The sequence below is a fragment of the Apodemus sylvaticus genome, chromosome 1 (assembly GCF_947179515.1).
Source record: "Apodemus sylvaticus chromosome 1, mApoSyl1.1, whole genome shotgun sequence".
Classification (NCBI taxonomy): domain Eukaryota; kingdom Metazoa; phylum Chordata; class Mammalia; order Rodentia; family Muridae; genus Apodemus; species Apodemus sylvaticus.
The window spans coordinates 114551440-114568531 of record NC_067472.1 but is presented as its reverse complement, the minus strand read 5'-3'; the positions used below and the strand labels follow the sequence as shown (position 1 = coordinate 114568531).

General features: G+C 37.0%; 1 protein-coding gene across 10 annotated transcripts in view; it reads left to right on the top strand.

The window, feature by feature from the left end:
* The window catches only part of Dlg2 (discs large MAGUK scaffold protein 2), a 1203331-nt gene that overhangs the window by 451275 nt on the left and 734964 nt on the right, over positions 1-17092 (top strand). For 3 of the 10 annotated variants that reach the window (XM_052158771.1, XM_052158762.1, XM_052158747.1), the window contains exon 1: positions 13865-13969. The exons of the other annotated variants lie outside the window; for them this stretch is intronic. In XM_052158771.1, the coding sequence (XP_052014731.1) occupies positions 13865-13969 (105 nt within the window). Of the gene's footprint in view, positions 1-13864; positions 13970-17092 lie in introns of those variants that run through there. 10 annotated transcript variants of the gene reach the window in all.

Below are 17092 nucleotides of genomic sequence, written 5' to 3'. Positions count from 1 at the left end.
AATCAGTCTGGTGGTTCCGCAGAAATCTGGGCATGACACTTACTAGTTCCTTCCAGTTGCCTAAGAATTTCATGAATTCATTCTTTTTAATAGCTGAATAGTACTCCATTGTGTATATATACCACAGTTTCTATATCTACTCCTCTGTTGAAGGACATCTAGGTTCTTTCCAGTTTCTGGCTTTATAAATAAGACAGCTATGAACATATGGAGCATGTGTCCTTATTACACGTAGGAGCATCTCCTGGGTATATGCCCAGGAGTGTTATAGCTGGGTCCTCAGGCACTAGGTCTAATTTTCTGAGGAATCGCCAAACTAATTTCCAGAGTGGTTTTACCAGCTTGTAATTCCACCAACAGTGGAGAAGTCTTCCTTTTTCCCCACATCCTCTCCAGCATCTGCTGTCCTCTGAGGTTTTCCTCTTGGCTATTCTTAGAGGTATGAGGTGGAATCTCAGTGTTTTGATTTGCATTTTTCTGATAACTAAGGATGCTGATCATTTCTTTAGGTGCTTTAGAGCCATTCAAGTTTCTTCAGTTGAGAATCCCCTGTTTATCTCTGTACCCCATTTTTAAATAGGGTTATTTGACTCTCTGAAGACTAACTTCTTGAGTTCTTTGCATACATTGGATATTAGCCCTCTATCGGATGTAGGATTATTAAAGATCTTTTCCCAATTTGTTGGTTGCCGTTTTGTCCTATTGACTGTGTCCTTTGCCTTACAGATTATGAGGTCCCATTTGTTCATTTTTGTTCTTAGAGCATAAGCTATTGGTGTTCTATTCAGGAACTTTTCCCCTGTGCCCATGTGTTCAAGATTTTTTCCCCCACTTTCTCCTCTATAAGCTTCAGTGTGTCTGGTTTTACGTGTATATCCTTGATCAACTTGGACTTGAGCTTTGTACAAGGAGATAAGAATGGGTCAATTAGCATTTTTCTGCATGCTGACCTCCAGTTGATCCAGCACCATTTTTAAAAGTGTTGACTTTTTTCCAGTGGATTTTTTTAGCTTCTTTGTCAAATATCAAGTGATCATATGTGTGTGGGTTCTTTTCTTTTCAATTATATTCCATTGATCTTCCTGCCTGTCTCCATACCAACACCAAACAGTTTTTATCACTATTGCTCTGTAGTAAAGCTTGAGGTCAGGAATTCCCCCAGAAGATCTTTTGTTGTGGAGAATAGCTTTTGCTATCCTGGGTTTTATGTTATTTCAGATGAATGTAAGAATTGCTCTTTCTAGATCTATGAAGAAATGATTTGGGATTTTGATGGGGATTGCATTGACTCCGTAGATTGCTTTCAGCAAGATGGCTATTATTACTATATTGATCCTGCCAATCCATGAACATGAGAGATCTTTCCATCTTCTGAGATCTTCATCACTACACAAACTTAGGTCAGAAATAATGGTAACTCAATCTCTGGGCAGAACAACTAAAACCCAATCTTGTAACCCTTATTAAATCTGATTCCTCTGGTTGCCTAACTCTGATGGATCTGCTCAGTCTTGCAGCTTCATCTTGCCCTTCCACTATCCCCATTCCAAAAGCCCCTAACTCCCTCCTCCTCCTTCTCTTCCTCCGTCCAACCAGGAAGACCCACCTACTTGCCCAGTGATTGGCTCCTTTATTTATTAGGGGATTAATTCACAAGAAGTCACCTGGATATGTGACTAATTCCTTGTCTACAACCCCACCCAGAAGAGCGGACTTAGCATGAAAATACAAACAGTACCAGGCCCATCCATAACAACTGCCCCTTTTTGTTCTAATAAAAAAAAAAAAAACCAAACCTTTCTCCCAAATATAGAGCACAACTATTACCATTTTGTAATTATAAGGTATAAAATAGACCTAACATCCAGCCCATCATTATTTTCATTAAGATAGAACATTGTCATCTATCCTAAATTAAAAGACTTCTGATTCTACCTTGACTTATATCTTGGCTTTAGATGATATGCCATCTGAAAACAATCTTCTCAAATCTGTTCTCTCAAAGCAAATAGCCTGGGTTGCCTATGATACTATAAGTAGTTTGTCAACCCCGTCAGAAATCTAAGGATGACCAACATTAACTGAAAAAATATATAGGCAGTCTAACAGCTTCCAGAACTGAGACAAATTGTAGAGACTGCCGCCTACCTATACAGCCCCAGTGAGTCAGGAAGTTGGAACATCCATCTGTCCTTAGCCTTCTGGCCCAGGATCATCTGACAGACCTTAGAGAAACAGGAAATCAAGGACAAGCCTATTCTGTCTCAGCAGAACTAAGCTGTCCTAACCTGTAAAATGTGTCCTTTTTCTGGACAGTGTTATGTCTGTAGATGAAATGAGGCAATTCTTGCCTAGTGGATGTCTTGCCATAACTGGACCAACTCCATTGATGCTCAGTTTATTCTTTGAATCCAAGAAATGGAATGCTGTCAGAAGCAGACTTGTCAACAACAAGTAAATAAATAACATTAAATGTCACATTCTGTGGCCTTATGATATTTTTGAAAACCAACTATCGATATAAAGTAATGCTCTCCTAAAGGCTGTGGCAGACTTACCAGGGACAAAATTCTTAGAGAAAATTGACTCTGCCTCTTCCTGCAGAAGAGGAATTATCAATTATCAACTGTCATTTGTTCAGGGTAGACTTCATGGGCATCTTCCTTGTTTTGTTGTGGTTTGGTATGGAGGTACAGTGAAAAGTAGATTTTAGGTAGAAAATTATCATTTTATCAATCTAATAATAGTAACAATATCACTATTACACTGATATAAATTATGATAGTACTACAGAACAACAGAAATTTTGATATCAGTCTCAAAACAGTTTCCTCTCTTCCTTGAGAGTCACAGCTTCTATGTCATGTGTGTTTTCATATTGCAGGATATAGCTTTTCTAACTGAGAAGTGCTTAGATAAATTTGTCTATACCTTTTACTCCCCTTCCTACTGAAGACCATTGTTTCCTAAATCTTCTCTCTAAAAGAAAAGTTAAATTACAAGATTATAATATAAAATTATAAAAACTTGTCACTTGGGATAAAAACTCAGGAGCATAAGACTCTCTAATGGCTCTGGGAACTTTTAAAGAAAAATTTATAAATAGCTTCAGCAAGGTACAACTTGATAAGTTTTGACACATGCAAGCATTTAGTCAAGATAGTGATCTTATCCATCACCCCCAAAAGTTTCTTATTTCTCCTTTACAATCTGTTGTGCAACTTCCTCACTTACCTCCCTAACCCCAACCCCAGGCAACTACTGTTCTCTATTCTGTCACCCTGTTTGAGAATTTTATGTAAAGAGGTTCATTCAGAATTCACCCTTAGATTATTTTGAAATATCTCCATTTTGTTGAATATATCAACAGTTCACTCTTATTGATCAGTAGTAATCCATTTTGTATGATACAAATCATTTATCTGCTAACTTTTGGTGATGCTATTCATTTCAGAGTTTTAATAAAAACAATATAGCTATACATATTTGTAAAAGTCTGACTTCTCATACACTTTTAGTTTTCTTTGGTAAATGCTTTCAAAGAATCAAACGTTTAACTTATACATTAGGATTATATGCAATTTTTCAAGTGAACACTGAACTATTCTAAAGGTTGTACCCTATAGAGTCTCACAATATATTAGAATTCCAGACTTCTATATCTTCAATTAACATATTCTACCATTAATTATTTCACTAGGTGTATCACAGGGCTTCATTATGGCTTTAATTACTATTTACATAATAATTTATTCTTTGCATCACCTCCCCATGCTTATTTGATGATTATTTATCTATGAGGTTGAATTACCTATTCAGATATTCATATTCTAAATTTATTTTCTTTTTATTCTGATCTTGTGTTTTGAGTTTCTCTGTCTTTATAGCCATGCCCATCATCAAATATGTGACTCCAATCTTGCCACATTCAATGGCTTGTCTGATTTTTTTCTTTTCCCCCTTTATTGAAACCTATTCTTCTTTCACATATTTCCTGATCAAAATGTCCTCTCCCTCTGCTCCCTCCAGCCTGTCTGTACCTTCTCTCCCATCCAGATCTATTCCCTTTCTGTCTCTCATTAGAATAAAAAACATGCCTCTAAGAAATAATAATAATGAAGCATAACAAAAGAAAATATAATAACTTAAAACACAAACTATAAACGATCACATGGAAATTGAACAAGATAAACAATAAAAGGGGAAAAAGAAAAGAGGCTAAGAGAAGGCATATGAGTTAGAGACCCTCTAATCTGCTCATCTGTACACTCAGGAAGGCAGAATATATATGCTGAGTACTTCTGCAGACACATGCAGGCTTTGTTCTTATGACACTAGTCTATGTGAGTTAATATGAGCTTTGCTCATGTTAACTTAGAGGAAATCAGTTTCTTGGTGTCCTCCATACTTCTCCCTCTAACATTCTGTGGGGTTCCATGAGCTCTGAGGGGAAGGATTTGATGGAGACATCCTATATAGGGCTGAGTATTCTAAGGTCTCTCATACTCTGCATAGTGTTAGGCTATAGGTCTGGTTTTCTTCCTAATTGTTGCTGGGGGAAAAGTCTCTGATGATGGTTAAAAAAAAGCACTGAGTATAACAGAACATCATTAGAACTTATTTTTTCCATTTCTTTTAACTTTATTTTTAATAAATGTTTTCTTTATTTACATTTCAAATGTTATCCCCTTTCTGGTTAGATATTTTCTTTATTTACATTTCAAATGTTATCTCCTTCTGGTCCCCCCCCCCCCCCGCACCCTGCCCTGAATTCACCCTATCACATCTCCCTTCCTCCTGCTCACCAACCCATCCACTCCTCCTTCCCTGTCCTGGTATGTAACAGAGGATGGCCTTGTTGGACATCAAATAGAAGTTATTTTATCACTACATTTTGTTGTTGTTTTTTAGACTGTCCGTATGTTTCTTTAATACGATTTTCAAATAACAGTAACTTTAAATTTAAACATGTTTTCTTTCAGTTTGTTTTTTCTTCATGAATTGTGCTTTGAATATTATACCTAATCCAGGATCCAGACAATTTTGTCTTACAGTTTCTCTTGGACACTTTACTTAAAATTTGCATGCAGGCATATAATCTATTTGAAAGAAGATAGGTAGAATAAAGTTTTCTATTTTGCATATTGGATAACAAATATTTCCAACATCATTATGTGAAAAAGTTTTCCTTTTTCTCCACTGAAGGCCCTGTGCCTTTGTTGAAGATCTGCGGTCTACAGAGCTGTGCATCTGCTTTGATGGTATTCCCAAACTCCTTTGTGAGGGTGTGGAGAAAGAGGAACACTCCTCCACTGCTGGTGGGGTTGCAATTTGGTACAACCACTCTGGAAATCAGTCTGGCGGTTCCTCCGAAAACTGGGCACCTCACTTCCAGAAGATCCTGCTATACCACTCCTGGGCATATACCCAGAGGATTCCCCACCATGTAATAAGGATACATGCTCCACTATGTTCATAGCAGCCCTATTTATAATTGCCAGCTGCTTGAAAGAACCCAGGTATCCCTCAACAGAAGAGTGGATGCAAAAAAATGTGGTATATCTACACAATGGAGTACTATTCAGCCATTAGAAACAATGAATTCATGAAATTCTTAGGCAAATGGATGGAGCTAGAGAACATCATACTAAGTGAGGCAACCCAGACTCAAAAGGTGAATCATGGTATGCACTCACTAATAAGTGGATATTAACCTAGAATACTGGAATACCCAAAACATAATCCACACATCAAATGAGGTACAAGAAGAAAGGAGGAGTGGCCCCTGGTTCTGGAAAGACTCAGTGAAACAGTATTCGACAAAACCAGAACGGGGAAGTGGGAAGGGGTGGGTGGGAGGACAGGGGAAGAGAAGGGGGCTTATGGGACTTTCAGGGAGTGGGGGGCTAGAAAAGGGGAAATCATTTGAAATGTAAATAAATTATATTGAATAAAAAAAATTAAAGAAAAAAGAAATCAAAAAACTAGGTTTTTGTTGTTGTTGTTGTTCAGTTTTCATTTTTTTCTCAAGTGTGTCTTGTTATTTTTGGGATTTGGGATTGTGCTAGATCTATGAGCCAGTTTTCAATCTATTGCATCCACACAAAAAAATACAAGTTTGAAATTTATTCTTTAAGAACTGGACTATTACTTAGTGGTATAGACCTTTCCTCACATCTACAAGTTCTTATATTCTGTCCTTAGTATGTGCACACATACACATTTATAATGCATCTTCATAGTTTTCAGTGCATATAGCTTGTGACTCTTTTATATATCTTTGCATGACAGTTTTTGATAATGCTGAAAACATTTTTATCTCATTTTTATTTGATATATTTTTTATTTACATTTCAAATGATTTCCCCTTTTCTAGCCCCCCACTCCCCAAAAGTCCCATAAACCCCCTTCTCTCACCCTGTCCTCCCACCCACCCCTTCCCACTTCCCCATTCTGGTTTTGTCTATCCATAGTGTATAGAAAAAACTATGTTGATCTTTGTATGTTAAGTTTACATCTTGAAAGCTTATTAAAATTACTTAAAACTTTAAATAGCTACCCTTCAGATTTCCTGAGATTTTCTGCATTCATGTTTATATAATCTGCAAGCAAAGACACTTTTAGGTTTCTAATTTCATTCCTTTTTCTTGCTTTGCTGCATTAGCTAGAACCTTCCAGGCAATGTTGATGAGAAGTAATGAGAGGAGCACACTTTTTTTTTTAAATAAAATATTTATTCATTTAATTTTATTTATTTATTTTACATTCTGAGCACAGTTTTCCCTCTCACAGTTTTTCCAGCCACATTTGCCACCTCCAACATCTCCAAACCCCCACCTCCCCCACTTCCTATTTCCCCATCCCCACCTCACTCCCATCTACTCCTCATTTGCTTCTCTTCAGAATAGGATCAGTCTCCATGGATATAAACCATCAATGGCACACCAAGTTTCAGTAAGACCAGGTACCCACTTCTCTACTAAGGCTAGACAAGGCAGCCTATTAGGGGAAGGGGTCCCAAAAAAAGGCAACAGAGTCAGAGGCAGCTCCTGCTCCCACTGTTTGGAGTCTCACAAGATGATCAAGCTACACAACTATAAATTTATGCAGAAGGCCTAAGTTAGAACCATGAAGGCTCCCTGGTTGGTTGGGCAGTCTCTATTAGCTCTTATGAGCCAGTTTAGTTGATTATTGTGATGTCCTTAACCTCTTTGGCTCCTACAATCCTTCCTCCTCCTCCACAGGATTCACCAAGCTCTGCCTACTGTTTGGATATAGACATCTGCTTCTGTTTCATCAATTGATGGGTGAAGCCTCTCTCATCACAATCTGTTTAGACACTAATCTATGAGTATAGCAGAATAACATTAGCATCATTTCATTAATATTATTTCCTTTTTCCCATTCATATTTGGTTCTCTGGGGTATGAAGACCATGGCTTCTTGTTCTCTGGGCAGTGTCAGACATGGAATATTTTGTAGGACAAATTGTAGACAGGGGAAACTGTAGGTCAAAGGTTTTGTGGTTGAGAAGAATCATTCACGTCCTTTTTATTTTTACTTTTTTTTTTAAAGTCAGGAATAGGTATGAAAATGTGTAAAGTATTCCTTCTGTGTTTTCACTGTGATGAGCTACCACTTGTCTTTTTTCCTCTTTAAAAGAATGATAAAATGACTTACATCTGCAGTTAAACCGTCTTTATTCTGACAGCTTAAGAATCTGCTTGCTCTTCCTACATTGCCTTTTTCATATAGTGTTGAGTTACATTTGCTGAAGTTTTATTTTAAATTTTATAACAATATCTGTGAGGACTTTTCTGTAGTATCTCCATCAGGAATGGTATCAGGATTATGTCAGCTTCAAAATTGGAGTGTGAAGATATTTTATTCTGTCATTGTGTGATAGTTGGAATACAGTTATTATTACTTTTGTAAGTGTTTGGTATAATTTATCAGTTAGACATATATGGGTTTTTTGTTGGAATATTTTCAGTTTTAAGTCCATAACTTTGGTCAAAATATAATCTGGCTATGTAGGTTTATATTTTTATTTTATATTTTTCTTAAATGTGCCTTGGTAGTTACATATATTAAAGGTTTTTTTTTTCTATTCTGCCTAAGGTGTTGACTTCATGGGGGATTTCTGTGTCATTTTCATATGAAGATTTTAAAGTCTGTGTAATCCTCAGAGATGCCCATTCCTGCCATATAGAGTTCAATAATTTATTTCTTTTTTTCATTTTTAGTCTTAAATCCATTTACTAGAGGATTGTCAATTTTATTGATGTTTTCAAATAATGACTTTTGATTTCATTAGGTTTTCTCCAATTTGTGCTATAATGTTTAAATGGTTTCTATCTTTCTTCTGTTTTATTTTTCAATTATTTAGTTATTCACTTTACATCCTAATCACAGCTCCCCTCCCTCCTCTCCTCCAAGTCCCACATGTACAAATCCTTTCCCTCATTAACTCCTCGCCTTCTATTCAAGGAAAGGGAAGAACCCCCTTAGGGACATCTTGCCCCAGCAGAACTAAGCATATCCTCTCAACTGAGGCCCAATCAAGCATTCCCATTAGGGGAAGGGGAACCAGTGGCATGCAACAAAGCCAGAGACAGACCCACTCCAATTGTTAGGGGACCCACATAAAGATCAAGCTGGATATCGGCTACAAATATGTAGGGGTATAGGTACAGCCCCTGCATGCTCTCTGGTTGGTAGTTCAGTCTCTGGGCATTCCCATGGGCCCAGGTCGGTTGATTCTATAGTTCTCCCTGTGGTATGTTTGACCCCTCCTGCTCAGGACTTTTATCCCTCATTCTTCCATAGGACTCGCTAAATTCCACCTAACTTTTGGCTGTGGGTCTCTCCATCTCTTTCCATCTATATTATTTAACAATACTCTTCTATACTTGCAGACAGAAACCTAGTGTATCTCTTTCCTGAGAGGCTTCATCTAACAGTGGATGGTTTATTTGATTTATCTATTTAAATTTGGCTTCATTCACTTTTTTTCCTGGTAGCTCAACATAGAAGTTAAAGTAACTAATTTAAAAATCATCTTTTCAAATATGGCATGAATAAAATGTATGCTGAATAAGTTATTACTTTATCATTCAGTGGACACTGCTACGCTTATTTGCATTCATTTAAAAATACATCCTAATTTTATTTTTTTGAACAATGAGTTATTTAGAATTGTGGGGTTTTTATTTTACATATTTGAGATTTTTAAAATATTATTCACATATTGACTTCTTATTTGATTCATTGTAGTCAAAGAATATACTTTCTAAGATGTGAATCATGTTTTATTTATTAAAACTGATTTCCAGGGATACAGAACTTATTTCATGCTTAAGAATACTTAGCAAACAAAGTGAGAAACAGAGTTCATATTCCAGCACCTATGTAAAAGCTGGACAAAGTCCTGTGAATGGTGGTGACCACAGCACTGAGGGAGAAAGAGATAAGAGGACCACTAGAGATTGTTGACTGTCAAGATCTCTCCAGAATGTAAGTTCCAAGGTCAGTGGTAACATTCTTCAGAGGAACAATTTATCCAGTATTTAAGGAGGAAATACAACACCCTCATAGGACCTCCATAATCACCTGGCCACCGCCTACTTGTAAATACACACACACACACACACACACACACACACACACACATCAGGAAAAAATGTTTTTCACAATACGTCCACTCTTGGGAAACAATACACTATTTGAAAAGAATGTGTGAGGAATAGAACTGAATTTGAATAGAATAGCAAAAGTTATTGTTGTGCGAACTGCTCCACATTACAGTGAGCTAAATTAGTTCAAATGAATGGTTGATTTTCTCTAGGTCTTCCAGGTTTACTGCCTACTTAGCTATTCAGAGAAAGTACTGGTATCTGTGACTGTAATAAATGATTTCTGAACTTTGCCTTTCTGCTTTTTCTCCTCATAAAACCCATGTTATTCTTTCAATACAAATACACTGGGCTAGAACTAGCTCCCCTCCATGATGTGTAGAAGTCCCATCTGTAAGAAGGGGATGAATAAGAGACACCTTTCTTTCTCCTGGAGTTCAGTGCTATTTGCCATTTTGTGTCCATCATTGGAATCTAGTGAACCAGAAAGCTCACCCTAGCTTTGGCTGTTTTAGTTGAGAGAATTAATCTAGGTTTTATTATTTCATTTTTACTGCAATTATAATTGTCATGGTTATAGTGAAACAACTCCCCCCTCAGAAAGTCCTTAAATGCACACCTCTTTGTAAATGATACAATACCATAACTAGGCTTAGTGGGTTTTTAAAAACAGAAACACTAAGTTGGGAGGATGCATTTGGGGGGATACTAAGGGTTTGGAAGATGGAGATAGACACCAACATATTTACTTGCATGAATGACATTCTCACAAATAAAGACATTTTTTATTTGATATATTTTTTTATTTACATTTCAAATGATTTCCCCTTTTCTGGTCCCCCACTCCACGAAAGTCACATAAGCCCCCTTCCCTCCCTCTGTTCTCCCACCCACCCCTTCCCACATCCCTGTTCTGGTTTTGCCTTATATTGCTACACTGAGTCTTTCCAGAACTAGGGGCTACTCCTCCGTTCTTCTTGTACCTCATTTGATGTGTGGATTATGTTTTGGGTATTCCAGTTTTCTAGGCTAATATCTACTTATTAGTGAGTGCATACCATGATTGATCTTTTGAGACTGGGTTACCTCACTTAGTATGATGTTCTCCAGCTCCATCCATTTGCCTAAGAATTTCATGAATTCATTGTTTCTAATGGCTGAATAGTACTCCATTATGTATATATACCACATTTTTTGCATCCATTCTTCTGTTGAGGGATACCTGGGTTCTTTCCAGCTTCTGGCTTTTATAAATAGGGCTTCTATGAACATAGTGGAGCATATATCCTTATTACATGCTGGGGAATCCTCTGGGTATATGCCCAGGAGTGGTATAGCAGGATCTTTCGGAAGTGAGGTGCCCAGTTTTCTGAGGAACCGCCAAACTGATTTCCAGAGTGGTTGTACCAATTTGCAACCCCACCAGCAGTGGAGGAGCATTCCTCTTTCTCCACATCCTCGCCAACACCTGCTGTCTCCTGAGTTTTTAATCTTAGCCATTCTGACTGGTGTAAATTAAAATCTCAGCGTTGTTTTGATTTGCATTTCCCTGATGACTAATGAAATTGAGCCTTTTTTAAGATGCTTCTTCGCCATCCAAAGTTCTTCAGGTGAGAATTCTTTGTTTAACTCTGTACCCCCATTTTTAATAGGCTTATTTGGTTTTCTGGGGTCTAACTTCTTGAGTTCTTTGTATATATTGGATATTAGCCCTCTATCTGATGTAGGGTTGGTGAAGAGCTTTTATTTTTTAAAAAACTCTAAGCAAAAGTTTAAAATGTATAATAGATTTCCCTCTAGTCCAAATCTGGATGTTAAGCCTTAATGCCTTGATTTCCTTCAGGGTGCCACATTTCTTCTAAGAACTAGCACTGCCCCCTTTCTACCCTGTACCATTTCACCCCCTTCTGTTGTCCCATTCCTGAGCTGTATTTGCATAATCTACTTCTTAATCAACTTCAAGCTCTCCTCAAGCGTGGAATTTTCATGAACCCATCCTGATATCCCCATAGAAATTGTGTTTAGTTTTTCATTGTTACAAGCTTAATTTATGATACCTGTTCTATTCCCTTAGACATGTTAGACTTTTCTATTTGTTCAATATGTTAACCTTCATATTACACTAGTCCTTAAAAATAGATTCAACTTTTCATCTATTTGTTAAAAGAATTGTCATATATGATTACACATAGGAAATGATACTTCATATGGTTATAAAATAAATGAATAAATGAGTTAGTAGATATTTGAAGAATATTTTTATGTTAACTTTTTACAGATAGATGGAGAATCATCAATTTTTTTACAACTATTAAGAAAAACAAGACCTTTTAGGAGTTTCTGGTCAAAGTATGGGTAGGGTCTACTGAGCAAAGGGCAAGAATTAGACTCAGAAATTGCTCTCTGAATAGTGATATTGTTTTACTCAAGAAAATTAAGAAAACATAGGTTAGGATTTTGGAAGATGACTTTAAAAACAAAAGCACTTATTTTCTAGTCACTTCCTGAGAAACTCAGAACATTTACTAGCGAGAGAATATTTTCGGGAAGTTGTGGGCTGGCCGGCCGACCATGCACAAAGTGGCAGCATGTGGCTGGGGCAGATGGGAGTGGATAAGGGCAGGAATAAAAGCAGAGGAGGGACTGTGGGTGTGAACTGAACAGAACACCATGAATGAGAAAAGAAAAGCTTGGTTGACTTGATATTGAGAAACAAACTGTCTGATGGCAATAGCCTTATGGTGTAGACTCGCAATACTGAAGAAAAACAGTCTTCCTACAAATTAGCCCAGGTAGAAAGTCCTGAAAGGCTTGTCTTCCCAGTTCCTTCAATTAAAAGACAAACTCCACAACATAGAAGAGGTAAGAGGAGTCTGGGCATCAGTTTGGGGGACGTTTATACAGCAAGGTCATTAATATGAACAAGTGCACCATCACCAGAGTACAGAGGCTGAAAAACTAGGTAACCCAAATCATGCAGGTCTTCCAAAAATAACCAGAAATAATACAGCGGAAATCTTTCATTTGTGCCATTGGGCTACTTTCTACACTCATACCTTGCCTTACACCAGTTGAGATTTTGAGGTCAATTAAACGTGCAGTGTAATCAGTGTGTTGTGTATATTCCTTCACTTGCCTTTCCTTCTCACACTTCATCAACAAATGTTGTCATTGTTGGCTGTGAAACTAGCTGTGAGCATCTGCGTTCCTTACCACTATCACTCAGCATTTCCCTCAAAGTGCTTTCCCGCTACCTCAGCGATCCCTCGAATACTGTGGGGACTGTGGAAGACTGCTGTCTTCAGTGAAAGAAAATTCAGAATATAAAATATCTTGAAAGTTTATTCATATTCCATTTAGTGACTGTATTAGTCTTTTTTCTTGGTGAAGTACACAATCATATTTCTTTAGAATTAAGACATTCTAGCTCTGTGCAGACCACCCATTGGTCCCAAGACTATACAAAGTCATGGCTATCTTTCATTGTCTCTGGGAATGCTATCTAAAACAGGGATTAAATGTGACTGCTTCCCTATGCATAAGCAGCACAAAGTTCTTCTAACCACTTTTAAATTCTAACATATACAGCTCTCATGATTTGTTTACTGTATGCTTTTTGACTTGTCTGTAACATAAAGTCTTAAGATAAGCAACTTGTGTTGTGATAAGGTGATATACATGCTACAAAAGAATTAGATCTATGTCTTAAATGATAGCTGGAGATAGTTAAAGACACTGAATTGCAGGAGTTTCTCACATAACAGACAAGTGCAGGTGCCTGACTGTATACCTAACGCATGTTTATATTTTCCATTTGCTACCAATTTACCATTTTCACTCAAATTCTACCTCTGTGCCTGCCACCCAAAGCTTGTGGCAGAAGCACTTTTCACCACTTCCCTCCTCCCACTTCTTTCCCCCCACACACTTATGGTATGTGCAGTTTTGCCAGACCCGTATGAAGACAGGGGAACACTGATGCGATTGCTTCTTGCTTTTTACAAGTGTGGGAATCAAAATACTTCCCAATGAAAACATCTGCCTCTGTTCAAGTCACGCCCAGTTATCCCCCCAAAGAAATGTTCTGATTAACTTTTTTTAAAGTCTTAAGATAGCAGTTTGTGTAGCCGATCTAATTAAGAAGTTTATGTAACAGATCTGCAGGTTTTTTTTTTTTCCTTCTTCAACTGGGTTCTTTGAGCTCAGTTTGAATGTTACCAGCTTTCGATATGCAACGGCCAAGTGCTTCCCGAGCTGAGAATTATCAGCTTCTGTGGGATACAATTGCTTCTTTAAAACAATGTGAAGAAGCTATGCAACATGCGTTCATTCCGGTAAGGATAATGCTTTATGTACTTAAGGATTCTTTTGTTCATCTTGTTAGTTCTTGACACATTGGAAAAAAATGTTTTCTGTATATTTAGAGATGTATGATCTTTATAGCTAAATCTCTATAGTTCTTATAGTTCTTGCTCCAGATAAATGTATATTTGTTCTTGTTTGCTTTGTATGAATTCTGAATTCTTAATATAACCAAATATTGATCAATGACAAAGAGTAATAGTGGCCCAAATTAATACCATGAGGACAGTAGTTTCTAATAGTGGCACACACTAAAGATGAAATGTAATACTGATATTCCTCATACTAATATTTGTAGTTAGCTGCAGTTTATAGTTCCTGACACCCAAAAAGTAGCTTCAATAACTTTGTCAGGTGGTTTTCATAGACATATCAAAAGGTCTTGAATTAGCATTTGTGTCTTGTACTGATTTATTTTTATTTTATGTTTTTTCATGTGCTGATTTAAATAAACTCCAGATTACAGGCATATTTAAGAAGTATAATCATTTCTTCAGTAGTGATACTATACTTACATATCTGTGAAGAAGTCTGGTAGAACCTGTAGATATACAAAATGACTCCATAAATGAGTTTTTCTTGTTCAGTGTTGTAGAAACAATTGCTCTCAGAGTTTACCTATCTAGGGGATGAGAGAGGCCACACTGATAGCCAAGGGGACTTGATCAGTATGTGAAAGAAGCTTATTAAAGTAGTTGAGTCTTTTTTCAAATGTGTTTTTAAACCTTTGAGGTAACAAATGAAGAATGATGGAAATGTGTCCAAAATGAATCCTTGTTAAAAATCATTACCAACTTTCTCCAAGAAAATATACTCCTTGTGGCATAGAAACTCAAGAGATATGCTTCCTTCAACAATTGAAAAGTGCAAATATTCTTTAAAGTTCAGATTACTCTCAAAGTTTTCACATTGTACATAATCATGATTTTCTCTGCATTTTAGAAATCACCTAGATGTTTCAAAGACTGCCTGCTGTATTTGAGTTGCTCCTAACAGAATTCTGTGGTCTTGTTGGATGATTAAAAGCCAATCTTGAATAGCAACAGCATAATACAGTTTCTGTAAGGAATTTTAAAAGTGGTTGTTTGGAAGCTCTCAGGGTCATATGAAGTTACAATGATTCTGATTTCAACTGGAACACATATATTAAGTTTGTTTCTATGCTTGTCAAACTCGTCTTTCTTTTATCAAGAAGAATTCGATATTGCCCAAGAATATTAAGCATTTACCCCTTAAGCAATGGTCTCTTAGACACAATTGCTTCCCCATTCAATGTTATTAGTACAAAACTCTAATTAATTGTCAAAAGTATTTAAATATTTTATTCTTTCTCTTCCTGAAATTTTGTAATTTTAAGAGAGAAGCTATAGCAAATATCCAATGTTTCAAAACTATTTTGATTATTAAGTACATATCATCACAGTTCTTGAAAAAATAAAAAACTACAGCTAATGTTAAAAGAACAAGTAAGGGTAATGCTGTTTGAATTGAGCCTCGGTTCAGTTTGATGAGTTTATTTTGGACCTTAGAAAATTGATGACTCTGATCCCACCTACATGTACTCTATAACTGTGTGATTTGTATTTTATATATGTATATGTACATTTATACACAAATGTATATTTGCTTACAGACATATGCATATACAATTGCCTATGGCATTTCAGTTTAGTGATAGCATTCACTGTTTAGATTATCTCAAATCTTGTGCTGGTGCTGTCATATTAAAGAAATGGCATGTTGTTTGTTTGTCTCAGATAATTGCCCCCTATAAAAATAATTCTAATATTCAACTGTGTAAATGTACCACATTTTCTGTATCTGTTCTTCAGTTGAGGGCATCTGGGTTGTTTCCAGATTCTAGCTATTATAAATAAGGCTACTATGAACATAGTGGAGCATGTGTCCTTGTTATATGTTGGAACATCTTTTGGGTATATGCCCAGGAGTGGTATATCTAGATTTTCAGGTAGAACTATTTCCAATTTTCTGAAGAACCATCAGATTGTTTTCCAAAGTAGTTTTACCAGCTTACAATCCTACCACCAACGGAGGAGTGTTCCTCTTTCTCCACATGATTGCCAGCATCTGCTGTCACCCAAGTTTTTCATCTTAGTCATTCTGTTTGGTTTAAGGTGTTGTCTCCCTGTCATTTTGATTTTATGCTTGCTGATAGGAGCTTGGTATAGCATTCCCCTGAGAGGCTCTGCTAGCACCTGTCTAATATAGATGCAAATACTCACAATCAACCATTGAACTGAGCCCAAGGACCCCAATGGAAGAATTAGGGGAGGGACTAAAGGAGCTGAAGTGGATTGCAACCCCATAGGAAGAACAACAATATCAACTAACTGGACCACCCAGAGCTCCTAGGGACTAATCTGCCAACAAAAGAGTATACATGGATGGGTCCATGGCCCCAGCTACATATGTAGCATAGGATTGCCTTATCTGTCATCAATGGGAGGGGAGGCCCTTGGTCTTGTGGAGGCTTGATTCCCCAGTGTAGGGGGATGCCAAAGAGGTGATATGGGAGTGGATGGGTGGAGAAGCACCCTCGTAGAAGCAGAGCAGAAGGTGGCTGAATTGACGGGTTTCAGAAGGGAGACTAGGAAGGGGAGAACATTTGAAATATTAAATCAGTAAGATAACTAAGAAAAATGTTAATAAAATAATCTCAATAATTTTAAAAATGAAATACTTCAAAATGAATGTTGAAATATAAAATATATAATCACTTGTGGTGATCTTAGGGAATCTGGCCTTAATAGTTCCAAAGCAGGTAAATTCTCCCCCCTGCATGCACTGTGAGAGTGTGTATTTGAAGGAAATGATGGGATGATCTGGAACTTAGATGCTCTGAATCATTTCTCACACATAGTGACTATACAGGAGACCTAAATCAGTACAATCTTGTATGCCAGTTCTGTAAACCCTAATGTATACTCTAAAACTATAGTGGTAGTCTATTTTCAGTGATAACCCACTAACTATATATCCTAACATTAACCGTAGTGGCAATAAACTTGGAATAACCCATGTTGTAGCATATAACTCAAAGCAGTTGGCAGAGAGAAGGAAACCAAACCATGACA